The sequence below is a fragment of the Dermacentor albipictus genome, chromosome 9 (genome assembly GCF_038994185.2).
Source record: "Dermacentor albipictus isolate Rhodes 1998 colony chromosome 9, USDA_Dalb.pri_finalv2, whole genome shotgun sequence".
Classification (NCBI taxonomy): domain Eukaryota; kingdom Metazoa; phylum Arthropoda; class Arachnida; order Ixodida; family Ixodidae; genus Dermacentor; species Dermacentor albipictus.
The window spans coordinates 62061567-62077777 of record NC_091829.1 but is presented as its reverse complement, the minus strand read 5'-3'; the positions used below and the strand labels follow the sequence as shown (position 1 = coordinate 62077777).

General features: G+C 45.3%; 1 protein-coding gene across 13 annotated transcripts in view; it reads left to right on the top strand.

The window, feature by feature from the left end:
* The window catches only part of LOC135921394 (sericin 1-like), a 189994-nt gene that overhangs the window by 16658 nt on the left and 157125 nt on the right, over positions 1 to 16211 (top strand). For 8 of the 13 annotated variants that reach the window (XM_070526102.1, XM_070526097.1, XM_070526099.1 and 5 more), the window contains exons 3-6: positions 4492 to 4758; positions 9293 to 9363; positions 12496 to 12622; positions 15555 to 15631. In XM_070526102.1, coding sequence (XP_070382203.1) covers positions 4637 to 4758; positions 9293 to 9363; positions 12496 to 12622; positions 15555 to 15631 — 397 coding nt within the window. In that variant the 5' untranslated portion in view covers positions 4492 to 4636. Of the gene's footprint in view, positions 1 to 4491; positions 4759 to 9292; positions 9364 to 12455; positions 12623 to 15552; positions 15632 to 16211 lie in introns of those variants that run through there. The other 5 variants (XM_070526104.1, XM_070526103.1, XM_070526100.1 and 2 more) reach the window with 4 other exon arrangements.

Below are 16211 nucleotides of genomic sequence, written 5' to 3'. Positions count from 1 at the left end.
GGATACGTGAACCAGCCAAAACCATTCCAATATTCCTAACGGATGTCACGGGTATTGAAAAGACGTTGGAATAGCGCACTCAGCAACATCGTCGCCTGGTGCTCCCGCCGAGGTGAAAATTTCAAACACAATAAGCTCCGACGAACTCCGAAACGCCCCTATAACAGTCTCACGTGAACTACTTAAGATGTTCTCTTCGATGCAGCTGAAGTAGCCTTAATTGCTGGCGTCATCTGGGGGGAGGTCCATAAAGGGGGGGGGGGGGGGTCCCAAAGGCCAATGTCACTTGCCCGGCCTCTGCATGGCAGTGTGATCTGTGGCACTGGTTAAATCATCTTCGCCCATTCTATAAGAGAGCTGGGCGACTCCGGGACCGTCGGGCTACATCACCTCCCATCTCCAGGTGAATCCAGAGACACGCGCGAAGAGCGTGCAAGCGCGGGCACTCAGCGGGCACTCAGCGTGCACAAAACTTTCGAGCCGTTGGTGCCGAATAGCCGGCATCGTTCACTTGATCGCCCCCCCCCCAAAAAAAAAGAATTGGTGAAGAGAAAAGGTAGGGAACACAAACTTGAATTCTACTGTGACGCGTGGAACTCTTTCCTTTTTTTTTCAGTACTACTATGACGTTGCGGATAATGTATTCCAATGCGTGAGGGCTAATTAACCCTTTGATGATCATACTAAACTGTTATTTGAATACAAGCTTAAGGTATATATGAGTCCAGGAGAGGCATTTAAACTCTGAACAATCAAACTTCCGGTGATAGGCATCTGAAGATACCGCGACTATGGCTTTGCCTCATTGGCTGTTACGGCAATAATTGTGCAGACAAGCCTGTCACTTATATTCCACAACTTAAAAGCCCCTCGAATCAGTGTCACTACAAGTAATTCTTAATGATAGATTGGTTATAATTCCTCATATTTACCTTCAAAACAAATGCGTATAATTGGCAATAATTTTTTATGCCCGGTGAGTGAATGCTGGTGGTGAATGTTCAACTATTTGTAGCGAGACTCTCGCTGCGATGCCAAAGGTAAGCACACGGATCAATTTCTCGTAACGTACGGTGAATGATTATTAAAGAGGAGGGCATGTATTCAATGTATCACTTAATTTATATTGTTCTGCTGATTAGGCACTTGGCCCGTCTGGGCTTCTTCCCTACTTGGAAAGGAATTTTATATCTTTTTAGGCCATGAACACATCAGACTAGCGTCAACTTTAATGCTGCAACACGCCTGTCCTCGGCATATTCCTATGTTGAAGCTAGCTCCGGATAACTGGTCGTACTTAAAAAAAAAATCATGTCTGATTCGTTATTAGATAAGCAAACAGCATAGACGACGCAATAGCATACTTTAGCACTTTTAATACTGATGCCATAAAACACATACAAGAATGAGGAAATGAGGTCTGAGAAGATACGCGACTAAAGCAAATCAAAGCATTGGGCACACTTGGTCGGTACCCAAACACGTAAAATTTTATCGAATTGAAGAAGGTAAGTCAAAGGATAGAACGACGCAAGGACAACCTAGAGAACAAGCTGAGGCAGCTTCTCTCTACCATAAGGTCCTGCACAGAATAGATGAAAGTCTGGTATGTGCTAACAAGTTCCCAATGGCAGGAAACTCATCCGTAGACCCTGATGAATGACTTAGGCAGGAGCCTAGAAGATCATGCATATAATGTTGGTAAACACTTCGAGCATGAGTGTAACTCTACGCCTTAAATTCCACAATTTTCAACTTTTCCTTAAGATCTATTACAGCTTCTCTACTCTTCAAAGAACACTTCTTTTGCCTCCAGCACACTAATTATGCAGCGTTTTCAACTGGCCTACTTGTGCAATAATCAACTAAGGCTTTTAAGCAATCATTCGTGCACCCTGGAATCGAATCATGGTGATAGAGAGAGAGAAATCTTTATTCGAAGTCCTGATTTGGTCAATGGAGACAGGTGGCCGGGATGCTAACCCCACCGGTGCCTCGCTTCCTCAGCTGGTGGCCTGGCCTCGAGTCTTGGCGGCGTCGCCGGTCGGCCTAACTAGCCAGATGTGACCCTTCGGGCACTCGCCGAGCAGCATGTCAGAGCTTGATTACTTATTTCATCATTTCTTGTATCACCTCACTTCACTAGTGCTGAGTGTGAAACATAATTTACGACTATGGCGTCATCACTCCCATTTGGCACATGTTCTTGATTCGTGGCGTGTGACACGGATAAACACAGAAACATGACAAACACGTCTCACATGTCCAGGAGCAGTAATATAGGTCGAAGCACAGGCCAAGTAGGCATTCACGAAGCCTAAACCACATCGAAAGACAGTTCAGGGTGAGCCCATGCAATTGTGGTCTTTTTGTTTTTGAACTGAAGATATTTAGGTGAACCATTCCGGAATTTGTTGTTAATTGTGGCTCCTGCAATGTGACCCAATAGGGACGTGCTTCAAGTTACCTCGCACGCATATGTTGTGCAGTTTCCATTACGCCACAAGCGCAAGGATGAACTGAGAAAAAAAGAAGTCAACTTTACACTGTCATTGCAGTCTTACACTTCATCCTTCACACACCTGTCCTTACACAATGCCAACATGTGCACTGGATGGGCGTAATTTCTTTTTCCTTAGCCTGTTTTTAACCATAAGCTGGCACATTACTGTAGACTGCTTCCGATGAAGATTTGCTACCACCGAAAAAACAAATGTTTAGCGAAGATAACTTTTATGGGCATCACCGGGTGCGCACGTGCGCGGCGCAAGATACTTTCAAGCTTTAAGTTACAGCTGCGCGGATGAATTATGCTTCGATTTTAACACCGTAAATGCATCGGCAAAACATGAATCTAAATAAAGCGCCCCTATTTGAGGCGCACAAAGTTGAAAAAAAGGGAAACTTAGCTTGCTTTTACATACTTCAGAGAAGGCATGCTTTGTCTGAAAGGGAAGCTCTTCCTGGGAAGGCCCATCATTTGACAAGCAGGTGAAAGGCGTCATTGAGCCAGTAACAACGAAGTTTTCTGGAAGGATAACGTTTACTGCAGGTGCATTTCGTTGTTTTAGCTTTTTTACGATCAATCAACGTGATTCACGCGAATCAATGACCCGAGCAAGCTCTTCCTCTGAGGGAACTCCGAAGGCTGTAACACCGAAGAAGGCAATTACTGATGCAATCGTTTGGTTCTTACCGCAAAACAACCTCATAGAACAACGCGCGTAGATTCACTTCATGAGGGTGACGTACAGAATTACCGCGTGTAGTCAACTTCAATGTCCTATCAACTCTGCTTGCCGCAAGAAATTCTTTCTCTTGTACGCGATAGGCACGCACGTATTTTGAAATTTTCCTTCCTACGGCAGCTGAGGATGTCGAGCATTAAACTTGTACCGCAAGATATCGTTGAGAAATGTGGTCCTGTCTGCACGGTTCAAACATCAAGATTTTGCAATTCCGTTCAGGAATGTTCCTCTGGTGATATGGAGGGATTAGGTTTGTCTAGTAAAATAATGAGGTGGCGAAAACACATGAGAAACGTCCATTCCTTGCGCAGGACCTTTGCAATTCACGCAGCAGTGCCTCGTGGATAACGAGGCAAATTGACAACAGGGCCTGTCATACTAGAAGGAGGAAATTCTGGCACACACAACCCATATTACTTTTTGGAGCGAAAACGGTGACCGCTGTAACGTGGTGCCAGCTGGTCACATGTGCAGCAGGAACTACACGTTGGTTGTTGTAGATGAAATATGTTATTATATTCGAGTACCGTCGCTTGTCGGTTCGGAGCACCTATCGTTTACGTCCGGTAAATATTTTTCCTTCCAGGGCAGCAAGAAGGGTCTGAGGTATCTGAGCCGTGTGAGTGGAAGCGGCCTCGGGGCGCTTACGCATATGTTCCTCGAACATGGTTGGGTGGAAAAGACTTTTGGGATGAGGCATTGTCGCAAGAAACTGTCCTGTAGCATTACGTGGAGGCTCTATGTAACCCCCAAAACACACTGAAGCGAGCAGGAGTGATACTGTGCTAATAGAGAGCACTGGCATCACTTATACGTGCCTTGGATGTCTAACGTCAATCGTCGCTCGAATAGCTACACAGCCAGGGATAAAGCCAATGTTGACTTCACATATGTTGTCTTCGCATTTACAGGTGTAATTTGGCCTAATTATATAGAGAAAAAGACTTTCTGATTCGCCATCGTATAAACGTTGGGTCACCTATTGTTCATTCTGTCTGTTCACTAATTTGGTCACGACTGCCAATATCTCCCGAGAAGAATTAGGACTACTCCTGAAAGAAACAAATATTAATAAACACATGTTCGTGTCTACGGTTTTTGGCTGGGCGTGGGCTTTGCTTAAATTTGTTTTGACGATTTGGTGTAAATTCAGCACCGGGTGCCGGGGCGCCTTGTTTAGTGTTCAAATATTATTACTTTAGCGTCAACATAGTGGCGCACTCTATCGTCTTTTTTTTTCCAGATGGGTTTTACGATTTCATTCGAGTTGCCCAAGTGCCCGCCGTTTTACTGGCTCTCTCATCCTTGGCACAGACTGCGCATGCGCGATCATTCAGCAAAGTTCTGTCTCAGAAAGACGCTAGTGCTCCGGAGCGTCGTCACCAGCCATGACTGATCAAAGAAGCGGTGGGCAAACGCCTCCCGCGTTTGCCTTCATCGAAGAAGTAACCCCGGGTACAAGCCGTGAAGGCGGCGAGGGAGCCTCAGGCACTTTCGACGATATCCCTGCGTGAGTATACCCGCTTGTGAAAGTTTCGTTGGATATTGTCAGCCGCAGGAACAACCTGGAGTACAGACTTTAACAGTTATTCATTTGTTTGCACAACGAATTGGGCGTTTTCGAGGACGACTTCGATTCAGTGTGGCTGCGGCTGTTTATGACCATGATAAAGAGAAGTGCCTCCCGTTTTTTGATCAAAGTATCTATCCATATGAATATATAGACGCAGGAAAGGGACGACGACCTTTTAGGAAGGCTTATTACTGAACATTTGGCTGGTGGACCAGCTTTCGTCAGAGTACTTTACTGTACTCTCTGTACTCTTTACTATACAGAGTACTTTACGTCAGAGTACCTTACTGTACTCTGAGGAAGGCTGGTCCACCAGCCGAAAACGTTTATTAAATAAGTCTTCCTAAAAGTTCGTCGTCTACTTCCTGCGTATGTTATGTCGGGTCCTGCGTGCTGAACTTTGAGGAAACCCCCATATATTTTGTTACGCCCACTTGGCGTTTGTTCTCTTTCAGTTACAATAGGGGACCAGACATTTAGAAGTGACTTTACTGTGCTTGCACGTACAACGCATGACATTATTTTAGGAATTAATATCTTGCGTGAGTGGGGGGAAACTTTGGATTGTGGAAGCGGGGCGATTTCTCTTCGCCGCGATGTGCAAACTTCAATGACAGATAACACCAGTGATGCCGCCGACGTTCTCGGCGTCTCGCAAGATGTGTGTTTGCCCCAGCAGGCGGGAATGTTTGAACCTGTCCATATTTCTGGCTGTCGGACAGGTTGTTTTTGTGGTTTAGCCGAGCCCGATTATGACAATGCGCTCAAGAAAAATGTTATAGTCCCTCGCACCCTCGTTGTCACCACTGATGGTTGTATTCGTTTGTGGACAGTGAGTGTTTCAACCCCATCCATAACATTGCCGCTAGGACTTAAACTGGGAAGTATTGACGAGCAAGCCATTGTCAGCGTCGGAACATTCGACGCTGACAGTGGTGAGGAAGACAATGCTGTCTTCTAGTGAGCAGTGTCTGCTTGAAGGAGTGCTCCCTCGCTACGCCACATTGTTTGATTTTGCTCAAGGTCAACGAGCGTCCCATACACCTCCAGCGTCTCGTATGCAACACCACTTCCATACAGGGCAAGCGACGCCAATTCGTCACAAGCCCTACCGCGTTTCACCTTCAGAGAGAAAAATCGTCGCCGAGCAGGTCAAAGAAATGTTACAGAAAGGATCCAGGAATTATATAGACCTTGGGCTGCTCCTGGGACCCTAGTAAAAAAAAACTCGTTGCGATTCTGTGTGGACTATCACCGCCTAAACGCCGTAACAAAGAATGACGTGTGCCCCCTGCCACGAATAGACGACGCCATTGACTGCCTCCAGTCCGCGTCGTATTTCTCTTCTTGATTTACGGTCAGGATATTGGCAAATTCCCATGCACCCCTCAGACAAGAAGACCGCCTTCGTCACAACTGACGGCCCCTTTGAGTTCAACGTTATTCCCTTTGGCATATGCAACGCTCCAGCGACATTCGAGCGATTTATGGATAACGTACTCCACGGACTGAAATGGGAAATTTGCATGTGCTATTTAGGCGACGTCATTACCTACGGCCGGACATTTCACGAGCACAGTCAGCGCCTGTCGCTGTTCTTGACTGTATCCAGCAAGCTGGCCTTATTTTAAACTCGAAGAAATGTCATCTCGGTGAGCGTGAAGCCCTCGTATTAGGCTTTCTGGTCGACAAAGACGGCATACCACCAGACCACGAAAAGATAGCAGTGGTTCGCGAATTCCAACAGCCACACATGGCGACAGATCTGCGAAGCTTTTGGGCTTTTGCTCATATTTCCGGCGCTTGATCAAGAATTTCGCACAGCTACCCTCTCCGCTCACGTCACTCCTTCTCACTCACTCCTTCACAAATACTTGCAATGAGGACTGCTAAGTGCGCGTCGGCGTTTCAACAGCTGGAATTTTTGTTGACTTCTGGACCGGTTCTACGGCATTTTGATCCGGAGGCGTCAACTGAGCTGCACACTGACGCCAGCGATGTGGGTGTTGGCACTGTAATTTTTCAGCTCTGCGGTGGCCTTGAGGATTTCATTGTCTACGCTAGTCGAGCACTTACAATAGCGGAGACAAACTACACCGTTACTAAACTCGAGTGTCTAGCAGTCGTCTTCGCCATTCAGAAGCTCCGCCCGTATCTACGTGGCCGCGCATTCATGATAGTGACTGACCATCATTCACTCATTCACCCGGCTGCGTGACCCGTCAGGCTGGTTGGCCCGCTGGGCTTTGCACCTTCAAAAGTAAAGCTTTTCCGTTAACAAAGAGAGCGGTTGCTGTCACACGGACGCTGACGCCCTATCCCGTCTCCCTTTGCCACACGCTAAAGCTGAGCATAATGACTTCGATGACTACCTAGTTTCCATCTCTTCGACTTTACAGACCAGGGTACCTTCGAGAGCGAGAAAGTTTGCGACCTTACCTTGAAACCCCTACGGGCAGCCGCATGTCAGTCAGCAGGAACAATGCTGTTTACTTTTCGTAATGGTTTGCTGTGCAAAAAGCATAACTTGGCTGACTCGCAGAGGTCGCAAACCAGGCAACTACAGGGACGATCTCACCCATAGAGAGGAGATACAGTTAAAAACGGCCGAAGGGAAACCCATACCCAAGGTCAATAGGATCGAGGTGTTGGGGCTCATCATTGAAGCCAAGGGCAACAACGGAGAAACCCTCAGAAGACTGGAGGGAACTGTAGCGCAAATCGTGAGGCTAATCTGAAGGATAACAAACATAGCAGGATGAAAGAGGAAAACACGATAAGGTTAATACAGGCCTTCGTAATAGGTAGAATAGTATACGTGGCACCGTACTTAAAATGGCAGGCCGTGGAAAAGATCAAACTAGAATGCCTCATTCGGAAAACATACAAACTAGCCATAGGACTACCGATCAGCACCAGCACGGACAAGTTGCTGCAATTAGGCCTACACAACACGATAGACAAGCTCATTGAAGCGCAATGTAGGGCACAATATGAACGCCGCTCTAAGACTAGAGCAGGCAGACACATCCTAGAGAGATTAGATATAGGTTACCACTTTCAGCACGATGTCAAGATGGACATCCCGAGAGAGACGAAGGAAAGATTGGTAATACCTCCCATACCAAAGAACATGCACCCGAAACACAATAAGTAAAAAAAAAATAAAATAAAAAAAAAATATATATATATATATATATATATATATATATATATATATATATATATATATATATATATATTGTGTGTGTGTGTAATTTAGCTTGCGTTTGATCAACGCACACTTGTAGCAGTAGCCCACTGGCATGGATGTTAAGCTGCTTAGCTCGACATCACGGGTAATATTCCAGGCGCAGTGGCATTTCACCAGACATTGTGAAACGTAAGAAAGCTCCGTAACTTGTATTTACGTGCGCATTACCGAAACCCAGGGGGTGAAATTAAATTCCGTGATCCATCCAAGAGTTCATTGCAAAATCAAGCTTTTGAAACGTGAAACACAATGATATAAATTAATGAAACAGTACGTCACACTTCCGTTGGTGGTCGAGTGAGCATACTCCAGGAACCCAACGAAACATCCCACAAATAGTGCCATTTGCTAAACACGCAAGAGATGTGTGAGTAAGTGAGAACACTACTGAACTTTTCGTTGTTACTTGTTTTTCAGGAAATATAAAAGATGTGCCTAAAGAAAAACGCCATATATCTTTGAAGTGAACGCCGTGTTCATTCGTAGGAAAGGTTAAGGCAAATTGGAAAGCACTACCGGGACGCCGCGACGGCCATGTCATTTTGGCACGACTGCGAACGGCCGCGTTGGCAGAGCGTGCGAAAGTTATCGTGAAATGGCGAGAACAGTTGCCAACTGCAAATCTTAAGATGCGTGATCGCACGCTGGCACAGCTGTTGCGGACGCGGCTGGGTGACTGATTCGGCCGACTGGCACGGCCCTTGTACGAGAGCTAATATATTGCAGCCAAACCTAACATAACCTTGCGTTACCCAAAGCATAACTTTAAGCTCTCACCCACCATTTCCGCATGCTACTCATGGTGTGGCCATCCTGTCACAATAGGTATGACTAGCGCTTTCCAGTTGACTCGCATGACGTCGTAGAGCTATACGCAGGTAGTCTAAAATGGTCACCTTGGAGGAGATGGCACTACATAATTATATCGTAATCTTGACACTTAGCATCTTCCTGTCTTGGTTCTAGCATCATTCGTTGTTTTCCTATATTTCACGCTTCATGTCATGATTTAAGAAATTACGCAATTTAAGAGTGCGCCGTTCAGCTATGCCATCCAGGAAGTTATGCTTTTCATAAAAAGATACATTACAGGTTTTACCTTCATTAACAAAGAAGCACTTCCCTTGTTCCAAATTCTGCTTGGCAAAAACAATGTCCGGGTATATTCTGCCGTAACTAGGAGCACCGGCCAAAGCCAATATGTATGTCTCATTTCAGGTATATTGAAGAGTACATCGATGACGCGTTGAAGGCATTGAAGCGCCAGGCCAATGCCACGGACGTCAATGGTACGTATGGCATGGCCTTTAACCATCGACACCACTCGCGAAGATGCTTAACATCTAACAGAGGAGGCATCGTTTCAATCGATACTGATGGCGGTGCATTTATAGGTCATACGGACGCCTTACTAGCGTCCCCAAGTCAGTTGCTGATGTGCAGTAGTAGTGTGAAATTCATACGGATGAGTTGAGTGCTAACAGTCAACACTACGCGTATTCTACGTGCCTCAAATTTCGAATCAATTCATTTTCAATGCGATGAATTCATTCGTAAAGGCAATGAACGCTTCTCGATATGTCTTGGATGTTGTGTTGGAATGGGGCCAGAGTAACGAACTTACCAATGCGTAGCAAGCCAACCGCATGTTTTATTCTTCACGTTAAATGCTTGCTTGAGGATCCTGTCGTTGAAGGGCCTCTTACCGGGCGCCATTGCAAATTTAAATTAAATGCAGTAAATTGCCAATGTGCCGTCAAGGGAGTGTTTTGGTAATACAATTATTTAAGTGCATTCGTTATGGGAGAGGATAGATGACATCGAGCTGTCGTGCTACTGTGCCGTGAGCAGGCTAGTGTTACTGCTTCCAGACAATCTCCCTCTCTGCCTCGAATGTTGTCCTCAAGTGGTGTTGCTTCTTTGCCTTCTCCGCAAAGGGCCTACGTCATGTTAACGTGACGAGCCCCTGCTCTATTATATATTCCGATAGATTTTTTTTTCGTACGACACATCTATTTGTTGGTATTCCGTCGTTAGACGATCAACCTAATTCTCGTGCAGTAGTCGGTGTTGTTGTAGGCAGTTAGCATTACACATATACATTTGTTAGCGGGATTTTGACCAGCTCTCTCAAACCGGCGCTCCTTCCAGATGAAACAAAAATTATGGCGTTTTACGTGGCAAGGCCACTTTGTGATTATGAGGCACTCCTTAGTGGAGGACTCCGGAAATTTTGACCACCTGGGGTTCTTTAACGTGAATCTAAATCTAAGTACACAGGTGTTTTCGCATTTCGCCCCCATCGGAATGGGACTGCCGTCGCCGGGACTCGAACCCGCGACCTCTTGCTCAGCAACCTCTTCCGCGACCTCTTCCGCGACCTCTTCCAGATGAAGGGCACGTGGCCAACTGTTTGCAACTGTTTCCTTCCAAGCAGCCGCTTATACGTTTCACACGTGGTAGACACCTTTTAATTTACGAGCCGTGCTTGTGTATCTACAACAGCCAAACCTTGTGAGAGGAACTTTAAGACAGCTCTCTGTCTACCTTACGAAAAACCAGCCACACCTCATTAGTATTCTGGAAAACACGCGGTCGTTATGTTTACCGGAGTGTGGCGAGATTGCAGCGGTTACTTTATCCAACGATACTGCCCTGTCAACTTGTAATTCTGCAAGTCATTCTCATCTTATCGTATGCCCGCAACACGACCCTCACATATGCGCATTGTGTGGCCTATTTTAATCATTGTGATAGATCTCGAAGGCGTGCAGTGGATAAGAGCCATATTTGTTTGTAATTAGTTGCTAAACATGCATGGCTAACTGTAGATGCATTCCTAGGAACTTCCGCTACAGACGTAGTTAAATATATGCAGAGGATGCCCAGGCTCTTGAAGAATTGTTCACTATTAGTTGAAGCTGGCGTTTATCTTATCACGACATAGTTTTCCTGGCTATGGAGTTTTTACACTTCTTCTGTCTTCTTTTCTTCGTCCACGCCCCGATCAGGTTGTCTACTGCTAACAATGAATTGGCGGTATGCAGAACCTGCAGCTGCACTTTTGCACACAACCCGTTCACCTATATGAGGTAGTGGATATCGGGGTACAATAGTAATCAAAGTGCCAACACCCGAGTTCATGACACCATTCGGCAGCCATCCTTTCACTGCAGCACCCATGCTTTCGAAAGCATTTTCTTTTTAATAGGAAGCTTCGGCTAGGAGAACATTTGAAATTTTCATGCTCAACATGTAAAATGCCAAATGCTTTTAGTAACAGCTCTTAGACTGACATGAACGATGTTCGTTCCATTAGAATGTTCTAGTGACTGCACCAAGGGAATTGCACATTTAGGGCCTGGATGGTATGGCAGAATTCCCGGAAATTGGCAAGTTCCGCGAAATTTGAAACACAACCTACGCAATTTAGTAACTCGCATCCTAAAACAAACATAGCAGTCCTGTGAACCGCTAGATATAGAATAGGTAAAGCGGCCGAGTTTGATCTATGAATTTACAATTTACAGAAATTACAAAGGTTTCCGGGCATTTTCCAAAAGTCATAGCTCATTGTGGGAAAGTTCAGACCACTGTGCATCATTTTTCTCAATTTACGGGTATTAGTCCATTTACATTCCAGAATTATCATATCGTTTTTATTGCTCACACAGTTGCAAGCTTCATATTCTTTTTTTTTACAAATTTTAGCGCGTTCAATACTTTTTATATAAACACTCACCGTCTCAATAATAGGTTAGTTTATGGCAGTTACAAGATTTCATCATTTGTTTTTCACATTCCATGGCCTGCATCAAATCTGGTACAAGCGTGACCGAGAAAAACAATATCCCTGCTCCCACGCACTTAGACACAAGCCTCCGAGCTGAAGTTTCCTTTTGTGCGTTGCTAACTAAGCAGCTTTGCAATAACGAGAGGTGTCCTTCTTGGTAAAAAGAAGTTTTGGCGTGTGCCAAAGCCTGCTTATTGAATTTAACGTAAGTTTCTTTGCAACCTTAATGATGCATCGAACACTACCTCTTGCTTGAAATTGGAAAAAGTAGGTTTCGCCTTTGTAGCGCACTGAAAGAATATGACCTGTCGTCTTTCGCATTGAAAATGATCGTGTTCTAATCTGCTGTATTGTTTGCAGCGTATTTATTTTTAGAAAAATTAACCTTCCATTAATTTCAGTGGTATTGTCTTTTACGTCAATGTGAATTTTTTTTGTGCACTGAGCTCCGAATTCCAGAATTCCAGATAGAAAAAGCGCACTGCACACGCGAACACAGCAGCCAGCCTTCCCTATCCCTAAAGCCCAACTAAAACGTTTTGCATGCCACCATTTATTTTTCATGCTCTTTGGATGACCTCTGCAAAGCGACGGGTAACCACCTCTGCTGTTTTCTCGGACGGTGCAGATGCCGCTGACAGTGGAAGCACCAACTACGCACCTGTTGTGTCCACCGCTAGTGCCGTTCACGCCTGGCCCAGAACGAGCCACGCTGGCATCGAGAAAATATCGTCTACTACGAAAGACACCGCGAGGTGAGCCACCATTTCAAAATATTTCTTGACATAAAGCAACCCAGCCAGTGGGCGAACTGCGACGGTGACCGGGACTCTCACTCCCGAATTTATGCCACATAGAAAATAGAAAAATAAATCACAACTGTAAAACCAAAAGAAAACGTCTACTTCTAAGACGTGTGAAAAGGTTTCAAAGACGCGTGAAGAGGTTTCAAAGACGCGTGAAGACATCTCAAAGACGCGTGAATACGCGTCAAGGACGCAAGAAGACGGCTCATTTCTCCATACCATATGGTATGCTGATGCAGTGCATAAAGGGACAGTGCCGCAGCAGCCTTGCCCACGAAGAATGTGCCTAATGTTGGGCAACAAGCCCCTTCGGCGGGTGCAGCCAGCGTTGCACCACCATCCAACAAAACCTCATCAAATTCTAGGTTTGTGGCATTTAAAGATACTGTCACTCCAGGTGAGGCGTTGCCAAACCACCGCTTTCAAGAAGGGCGCTGAACACGATTCCTAGACGAACGGCACCACCGTTTCACTTCGAACCGTATAACCCACAGTAACCCTGCGTCATATAGAACCAAAAGGACTCTGTAAGCTAAGTTAGCAGTCTTATATTAGACAGGCAGCACAAATGTATTCTGCAATACGAACACACTAACATTGCAAAGGAATGTAAAGACTTCTACACAATTTAGATGATGTCAAACAACATATTTAGAAACTTAGTGCATAAGTGCTGCGAACCGCTGTGTTTGCTTAGTGGCTATGGTGTTCGGCTGCTAAGCACGAGATCGCGGGATCAAGTTCTTAACACGGCGGCTGCATTTTCATAGGGGCGAAATGAGAAAACACCCCTGTGCTCAGATTTAGGTTCACGTTAAGGAGCCCCTGGTAGACCAAATTATTCCCGAGTTCCCTACTACAGCACGCCTCATAATCAAATCGTGTCTATGGCACGTAAGACCCCATAATTTATCAATACTTAAAAGCTCTGTCTGTTCAGGAAATACACGTAATATCTACACACACACTTTCCTAGGCAATGTCATTTTTCAGAGAGGCCGCGACGATGGTCTCACTTCGTCGGGTTGTGTGGCTATATTAGCAAATAAATTCCCAGCCATCAGTTACAACTCCGAACGACCTTTGAAACTGTTGCTGTCCAAAAACTGCTGCTCGACAGGCTGGTCAAAGTCACTTCCATTTGCATACCTCCTAACCACCAAATTCGCGAAACAGTTTCCGAGCCTTACAGATGAACTTCCCGAATTCCACATAGTATATTGAGACGAAAATGCACATAGCCCCCTTTGGCGTGATTCTCGCTGCAATTTTTTCTCCTGTGGCTGCCTCTTTATTGAGAACGAGCGGAAACTTTTCTGCTTGAGGTAAAGCATTCTCCACGAAAGACATCAACATAACGTTATATACACTCATGCCCTACCTAGAGTGGAACGTCCTAAATACCTCGTGAGATGTCTGCTCCGGGAAATGGTCAGACTATGTACGCAATAATTAAACACATTCAGGCTGATACGCAAGTTGTTCTGTCACCAGTTTTGAACACCATGTGGGCAACAATATAAATTGACATAGCACTGAATAAGGTTATTTATGTCTCCACCTTGAAACACGGCTAGGATACATCTTCTATGGCAAGTTAGTGGCTTATGGCGTCATGAAACTGCTCGTTTAATCTATTACAAAAGAGGATTAATCGTGGGCTATTACTTTCTTGAACGAAACGTACTACTTGACGTTTATGAACGATGCTTTAAAGACAGCCGACCTACAACTGACCACCTCATGCGGATTATGTCTTACATCAGTAAAGCTTTTGCTTAAAGACGGTTCTTTCAGTCATTGTTTCTTGATGTCACAAACGCTTGACGCCCCACCTGGCCCTACGGAAGTTTGCGACAGATCTCGGAAACGGGCATTTCGAGGCAACATGCTTAATGTGGTAGAAAGTTATTTATCAAACCTAACGTAGAATATTAGTGCTGGCAATATTCCGTACAGGTCTTTCATCGAGAATACTGGGTTACCAGGGTGTGGGCGACTTATTTGTATCATTGTTGTTGCGAAAAATGAATTTAGCACATTCATTTATTCCACAACGTATGCTTTATTCCATTTTTGTTGATGACTTGCCGATTCTATTTAACTCGTGTGGCCTTGCATTCTACGAAAGACAAGTTGAAATTGGCTTGGCCAAAGCGCCTACTTCAGCACAGAATCGATTTAGGCCACATTTATTGAGAAGCCCCTCCTTCCTTCTTGCAAGAAATAGAGGCGTCGTTCCAGTCTCGCATATTGAGGTGCATGAGCAACACTTACCTGTGAATAGTGCACTAAATTTTAAGGCAGCACTTTAGGCACGAAGTACACCTTTATTCTGCGCCTGAGAAAAAGATATGGTAAACGATAGGCATTGAGGTTACCCTACAATGAGCCCGTTTGGCTACCCTGAACTTGCGAAAGGTAAAAGGGGAGGGGGGGGGCAACATTAAGAGAAGAGAAAATCTACTGTGAATACCGCCGACGCATCAAGAATTCTCTGCTCTCTATCACAGTAAGTGACTCAGTCCTTAAGCACCTTGAACAGAAATGCCCCCCCCCCCCCAAAAAACAATGAATATTCCTAAAATTCTGTCGCAATCAACCTGGGGTATAGTGACAAGAGCTTCCTCAAACTTTTACAAATGCCCAATTGGAACACGCCTAGATCATGGGGCAAATAATTATCAATTGGCTACTTATAGTGCCTCGATGATGCGGATCCTGTGCATCACCTAGGCTCTGAGTGAGACCAAAACATTGGAACCAGCTCGATCACCAAACAGAGCTTTGGTTTCTCGGTACTTGCTTGTAATAAAAGATAATTTCAACTTTTTGTCACAGATGCAAGTATCTCATACCAATACTTTTTTTTAATTTGCAGCTCTTCTGACGACGCCTGGCGTTGCCAGCTGAACGCGCAGCACAGGCCGATAACCAACCAGACGTACAGCCTCGACGGTACGTAGGCGATGGTCATTCACCTTTGCAACAAATATAGGAGAGATGCCCTACGTCCACCGTGGCAGTGGTGCATTTATTGCGCATGAAGACGCGCTTCTCTGAAGCCGCCAAGTCGGTTTCCGCAGGAGGCGCCTTATCACTCTCCTTAGTAAGAAATTTGTGCCGATGCATGCAAATTCATACAGAACCTATGCTTGAATGCATTTATTCTCACATCAGTGAAGTGCAAAGGCACGCTCGCAGGAGATCGAGGCAGAAGCCGAGACTGTACATTCTATGCAGTCATCGATTCAGTAGCAATTGAAATCGGCGCTTCACCACTAATCTCAATTTTTATTTGTCAAGCAGACTCTGTGTGTCCGTCGCGCTGGCACCATAATTTTTCACTTAAACCTGTTGAATTTTGTTGACAAAGATATTGCTTAGATACCCACTGTGGTTGCTTAGTGGCTTTGCCATTGCGCGCCTAAGCACAGCGCCAATGGGTAAAGTGGTGGTTGCGGCGGCTGCATTTCGATCGCGGCAAAATACAAAAAAATCTGTAGAGTACATTGGGCGCACACTGATGAGCCCCAGG